This window comes from Xyrauchen texanus, chromosome 42 (assembly GCF_025860055.1).
Source record: "Xyrauchen texanus isolate HMW12.3.18 chromosome 42, RBS_HiC_50CHRs, whole genome shotgun sequence".
Lineage (NCBI taxonomy): Eukaryota > Metazoa > Chordata > Actinopteri > Cypriniformes > Catostomidae > Xyrauchen > Xyrauchen texanus.
In genome coordinates this window covers 29,147,610-29,154,855 of record NC_068317.1, presented here as the reverse complement: position 1 = coordinate 29,154,855, position 7,246 = coordinate 29,147,610, and the positions used below count along the sequence as shown (strand labels likewise).

At 35.9% G+C, this 7,246-nt stretch overlaps 1 protein-coding gene across 2 annotated transcripts in view; it reads right to left on the bottom strand.

Annotated features, from left to right (window-relative positions):
- Positions 1-4,042: 4,042 nt before the first annotated feature.
- LOC127634774 (suppression of tumorigenicity 18 protein-like) overlaps positions 4,043-7,246 on the bottom strand; it is a 65,636-nt gene continuing 62,432 nt past the window's right edge. For both annotated transcript variants that reach the window (XM_052114452.1, XM_052114454.1), the window contains one exon: positions 4,043-7,218. In XM_052114452.1, coding sequence (XP_051970412.1) covers positions 7,078-7,218 — 141 coding nt within the window. In that variant the 3' untranslated portion in view covers positions 4,043-7,077. The remainder of the gene's footprint in view (positions 7,219-7,246) is intronic.

Genomic DNA, 7,246 nt, shown 5'->3' with positions numbered 1-7,246 from the left:
CCGGGGGGATTGTCCCTGTAATAAGTGCACTGTAAGTCGCTTTGGATAAAAGCGTCTGCCAAATGCTTAAATGTAAATGCTAAAATAAGATCATTATTTTGACTCATTTTAAGCTCCGCCCATTTCTTTAGACAGTTTCATGCTAAGTGCCATTCTACCAGGCAGCGGCTATTTTCTCCACTACCCGTATTCCAATAAGTTATTATAGTATGCTACAAAAGATACAGTATGCTATACAAGCATTCAGCGATTGGACAACTGAGAAATCATTCAGTTTGATGTAGCAAGCACAACAAACAGCTTGCAAATAAAGGCGGGACTTTCGGAATATGGGTCAGAAAAACCTGTCCTTCCCAAGATTAATTGGGAGCTAAAACCTAAAACCTTGTGGCTAGCTCCAAATAGTCTTGGAAAACGCCTACACAAGCTGTTTAAATCACATAGAACTCTCAAAATATGCCCGATTATTACTAAGTTTTAGCAATTTGAGGTTACGATGATGGTTTAAGCCTGAAGTCAATGTAGGTTAGTGTGTTAGTGGACTGATTTATGAAGATTACGTTTTTGGCATTGAAATTTGTGTTGAAATCAAATTGGATCAGCATTTGCTGCACATCAAATAATTCACCTCAGATGTTACTGTTGGAGAAAAAGATGTTCATGCCTTCTTGTTTACATCCAAACACTCTCCATGTGCCTAAAAGGTTGCACCATTGCATGCTAAATTAGACTATACGCAGGCATACCTACTTGCTGTCTGGAATAAATATAGTCCTGAATAAGAAATCCGTTGAAGCATTTGTCATATGACAGTAGACTCGAAAAGTTTTCACTTACAATGCTGACACATTTGGAAACTTTATATCTTCCCATAGGCCATCCAACTCTGTTGACCTCTTTTTGTGGGATCGACTTAGTCCAGCTGGGAATTTACTGTTATGAAATTACTTAGTTGGGTAATAGGTATAAGTATGAGCCAATGTATAGATATGGACATTAAAGGAATATGCAATACAAGTTCATCTCAATCGACAGAATTTGTGGCATAATATTGATTACCACAAAAACTTTTTTTTTTTAACTTTTTAAAATAAAAAAAGGAGCAAAAATCTGAGTTGGTAAGGCACTTACAATGGAAGTGAATTGGGTCAATTAATAAACATTAAAACACTCACTAACCATGTTTACAACTTCGTTGCCATGGCGATAAGATGTCAACAAACCTTAAAATGACTGTCCTGTAAAAATGACAATTTAAACAATTTTTGTCAGAATAAGGAATGTAAGTGCTTTTATAAAATGACATTTCTGTTTTAAAACCCTCCAAAAATTGGCCCTATTCACTTCCATTGTAAGTGCCTCATTATAACATTGATTCTTGCTTTTTTTTTTTATTTTTTTTTTTAAAGACAATGAGGGACGATTCTAAATAATTTTTGGTGTTAATCAACATTATGCCACAAATGCTGTCGATTGAGCTTAACTTGTATTAAATGTGGAATATTCCTTTAAGTTTGAACTGTATAGTCACAATGCTCTTGTAGGATCCTGCTGTGTCTTGCCAAATGAGGTCTGGGAACATCAGGTCATGATGGTCAAACTACTTTACAAAGTGTCCAAATGTAAAATTATCTGTCATTCAGTGGAACTGTGTCCCCACAAAGATGGTAAAACCTAAACAGTTAAACAATAAATATATATATATATATATATATATATATATATATATATATATATATATATATATATATATATATATATATATTGTTTTTACCTACTGTACATATGAAAACTAGGAGTAATTATAATATTTACAGTATCTCACAAAAGTGAGGACAGCCCTCACATTTTTTGTAAATATTTGATTATATCTTTTCATGTGACAACACTGAAGAAATGACACTTTGCTGCAATGTAAAGTAGTGAGTGTACAGCTTGTATAACAGTGTAAATTTGCTGTCCCCTCAAAATAACTCAACACACAGCCATTAATGGCTAAACCGCTGGTAACAAAAGTGAGTACACCCCTATGTTAAAATGTCCAAATTGGGCCCAAATTGTCAATATTTTCAGTGGCAACCATTATTTTCCAGTACTGCTTTAACCCTCTTGGGCATGGAGTTCACCAGAGCTTCACAGGTTGCCACTGGAGTCCTCTTCCACTCCTCCATGACGACATCACAGAGCTGGTGGATGTTAGAGACCTTGTGCTCCTCCACCTTCCATTTGAGGATGCCCCACAGGTGCTCAACAGGGTTTAGGTCTGGAGACATGCTTGGCCAGTCCATCACTTTCACCCTCAGCTTCTTTAACAAGGCAGTGGTCGTCTTGGAGGTGTGTTGAACTTCCAATGACCAGTATGAGGGAGTGTGAGAGCGATGACACCAAATTGAACACGCCTGCTCCCCATTCACACCTGAGACCTTGTAACACTAACGAGTCACACGATACCGGGAGGGAAAATGGCTAATTGGCCCCAATTTGGACATTTTCACATAGGGGTGTACTCACTTTTGTTGCCAGCGGTTTAGACATTAATGGCTGTGTGTTGAGTTATTTTGAGGGGACAGCAAATTTACAATGTTATACAAGCTGTACACTCACTACTTTACATTGTAGCAAAGTGTCATTTCTTCAGTGTTGTCACATGAAAAGATATAATCAAATATTTACAAACATGTGAGGGGTGTACTCACTTTTGTGAGATACTGTATTAATAATTATTGATCTCCCTTTTAATGCCAAAACATTTGCGAAAACAATTCACCACTTTATGCATAACATTTAGGCCAAAAATGGACACACAGGACACTTTTTATACATTTTAGGATCAAGAAAGCAACAGCATACTTTCATGCATCATCTATATGAGGATTATAGTCAACTGAAAACTTTCTTAAATAAAGTGAAACTATTTCCAATGCAGTATTTTCTAATGAGGAGAGACAGTATTATAATATGCCCTGAGGTTCCTTTAAAAGATCACTCTCACAGTGGGTTAAAGCTGTCAGCACTGTATGCAGTCCAGGGGGCATCTGAGCTTTTGCATACATTATAGCTGTTCTGTGCCCTATACCAGAACTCCAGCTCTCTGATTTAGTTGGATGGATATTCATGATCTTGCTCTAGATCACTATCAGTAAGGCATGTTAACACATCCCACTGTGAGATTCAGTAGAGTGTATGGGCTTAAAGGGATAGTTCACTCAAAAAGCAACACCAAACTACCTCAATTCGCACCTGATGTCAAGTTTGTCATGGATCTTTATAATAATTGTTGGTTTTGTTTGTAAGGTGACGGTTTAACAGATAACCTGTGCCTCTCTTGAGATAATTAGATATAATTTGCAACTCATCTAAGGCTCATAAATTAGGTCTACTCTCATAGACCTCACATAATCATAACATATGCTATCATAATTATAAAGGGTAACAAACCAATATTTACATGGGCACATGAGGTGTCTGGTGAGGGAAGTTTGTTAAAAACTGTTTAATGATCTCATTGTACACTGAGTTAACCAATCAGACTACTTCTGTGTTTATATTTACCCTTTTTGTTGCTTTGAAACTAGGGTTGTCCTTCTTGACTACAGTACAGTGTGGTTTTAAGGAAGGCCTGAAATCTTTTGTGCCTCAAAGCTGCATCCATATGCCATCTACTGGTAGACATGAAAATTGCTTTTCAATAGCTTACAATGTTCCTCACAGCATTTCATGACAAGACAGTATAATTTTGAATGGCCCAATGGTAATTACTTATAATTACGTATATTGTTTAACTATGCAGAAAATCTCCACATAGCAGTTTCAAGTGAGCAGAAAGCATGCACTTTCCCTTATACAGTTTGTATATGTAAAATGAATCTAACTCTTGATGTGGATCATACAAAAGTACTCACATACTCTCTACATAATTGATTATTGTCTGTGTATAAAGATTGATTATGAGCTGTTCAATAAATCCATGTCAGGAAAACTAAATATCTGTACTCATATCTAGTCTTGATATGAGCCACTGTACACTGGGTGCTATGCAGATCATTTCAATAGTTTATTTCTACCATACACAAACTGTACAACACAGCGCAGAACTGCTTATGAAATTTTAAAAGTGTAAGGAAATCCTGATATACAAACTACTTGAACTGAAAACAAAAATGAAAAATTTTTTTTTTAAACAAAAACAACCTATATAATTTACAGTTCTGTGTATTATACTCTTTGTTTTTTTTTTTTCACAGACAAAAAGATTTCATATCACATTACAAAACATCAAATACAAAAAGGAAAAAATAAATATTCCTCACAAAACTTCCTGAGCAAACAATCTGTGGTTTATAAATTAAAAATAATTTAACAGAATTTATTATAAATTATACCCTAGTTTGGATGGTAACAAAAAAGATTTGATTATGTTTATTAAGAATACAATTCATTATGCTCATTCTGATCAGATAATATAGTGATTTTATTCCTTCGGGATGACCTGTAAATTTGCTTATGCATTTTAATCATCATCAAAGAACAATGTAAAACTATGGTAAACTCCTTCAAAACAACCTGTGCTGATCAGGAAAAGAAAACAGAATTGATAAAGGATATAACCTGTTCTGCTATAAACACTAATAACAGAAAAAGTGCAAAGGGGTTAGGAAAATGCATTTTTAGGAAAAGTTTTAAAGCTGCTGCAACTGCGAGGCCATTGGTAATAAAATAACAAATGCCTTCAGTAACAGCACTCAGATATTCTGGGATGCAATGGCCCATGCATTTAAACAGGAAATCAACTGGTATAGATTTAGTCATTATGGACTGTAGCAGGTTGCTATTAAAGTTATTCTGCAGTAATATATTGTGAATGTTGCTGTAATAACATAATACAGTGTATTGTAGTAGGCCTACCTTGTATTTTATTGGAAAATATGGATAGGCCTACTAAGGTCATTTTGGTAAAGAATTGACTTAAAATGCAATTTAAACATTTGATCTATCCCAATAAATCAACGAAGCTATTTATACTGCATTTTCGATTTACAATTGCAGAATAGGCAGAGCCGTTGGTTATTACAGACTTCAGGCGGAGTAGCGCCATCTTTATTTTTTGGCGGGAATGGAATAGCGGCCGCAAGGGATAGTCTGTGTCTTTAACGCAGGCCCGGCAATCAAAACAAGCAAGTACAACCCCCCAATAGTTACACCATTATCAATGGAAACATGGATAAATGCTTCACGTTGGATGTTAGAGACCTTGTGCTCCTCCACCTTCCATTTGAGGATGCCCCACAGGTGCTCAACAGGGTTTAGGTCTGGAGACATGCTTGGCCAGTCCATCACTTTCACCCTCAGCTTCTTTAACAAGGCAGTGGTCGTCTTGGAGGTGTGTTGAACTTCCAATGACCAGTATGAGGGAGTGTGAGAGCGATGACACCAAATTGAACACGCCTGCTCCCCATTCACACCTGAGACCTTGTAACACTAACGAGTCACACGACACCGGGAGGGAAAATGGCTAATTGGCCCCAATTTGGACATTTTGGACATCTTGGACACGTCCCCCCCCCCCCTTGCATTCCCGTCAAAAATCAAATATGGCGCTACTTTAAATAAAGTCTATTGGAGTGATCTAGTACGTGGCATCGCTTGCAGTGGTGTAACAATAGGCATACGCTATAATAACCATGAAAAAAAGCTTTGATAACATTGAATAAATAGTGAGTGAAGTGCTTTGAGAAACAGCTAAGAAAATACTATTCATAAAACTAAAGGAACATCAAGGTATTTCCAAAAATGTTTGAGAATTTAGAGACCATTGTTTGTTTCATAAAGGTTAAGGAGTTCTGAAGCCTATTAGGCTAATACAAATAATCTAAACCTTATTGTGCCTGCCTGATCATAAAACACTTGATCCCCATTTTACAAGAATATTGTTACATACTTCAAATGGTGTATAAACGATTGGTAAACAGAGTTTAGAGGCTTATTTTCATTCAGAAAATACTGCAGAGTAAAATGACTCACCATTCACATAATACTGCTCTACCACAAAACATATCATATTCCATGTACTCATTTACATTTAGGCACATATATGCACACACGGATGTGCACACCAAAGGCAGTTCATATGAACAGAAAAGGAAATAAAGTAGGATATCATGAATTAGTTTTTCTTCAACGCTGATGAAGTGATTTTTGCTCTGGTCAAGTGTACTTGTACAGTTGAGTTCAGATACAAAATTTTTCTTTTGCTCAGTAATTGGAACACAAATTCATGATTCAAAACAAATTATGTCATTTTTCAATTAATCAGTGGCATTTAACACATTTAAAAATCAATAAATAACAACTTTGGGGTATACTGCTCTAACAGACCAATAACAGTTGCTCAACAACAGGTGGCGCAAATTGACTAATCTTACATTTGACATCAGTTGTTAATAAAAGTAATCAAAAATGCAGGCAGTGGCAGATTTAGGCATGGGCGACATGGGCAGCTTGCTGGGGGTGGCACGGGGCGCTTTGCATTAGATTGCATTTGAAGTCAATTCTCCAATCGCCCAGGGCGCCATACAAGCTAGAAACGCCACTGAATGCAGGTGAAATATTTCGAACTAATAAAACTCCCAAATATTGTACAACAAATGCAAATGATCTCTAAATATATTCACAATATGTAAAACTGGCCTTGCATTTTGGAGTTGCATCAAATATTTAAACAATTATGATACCAATAAATAAATAAATAAATACGATTGCTGTGTGATAAATAGTACAGATGAATAAAGATAATATGTAGCAATAATATAATAATGCGCAAAAGAACGACTACGAAATTAAGTCAAGCAAACCATAGGAAATAAATAAGTGCAAAAGGAGGTAAAATCTTACTTAAAAGAACATATCAAGTGGAAATATTTAGCATTAGAAAATGTGGCTGGTATTTTTCAGTGCAATGATTTCATCATGGAATGGAGTTATAATTATTATTATTTTCTTTACAAGATATGTCTTGCACAGATCACAAAGCCAGCCCTCCGCAGATGATCAAACTGTTTGGAAAGAGAGTGTTTGGCCTTATACATGAATACCCTTTATGGCTTGTCTGATGCTGTCCAATAAGGCTTTGCATTCCGGAGAATACTCGAGCTCGGAATTTTTGTACATATCCATCAATGTATTCACATAAGCTTCGAAATTCTGTTCATTTATGGGACCCTGGAAAAAATTAAGATGCAAATATTAG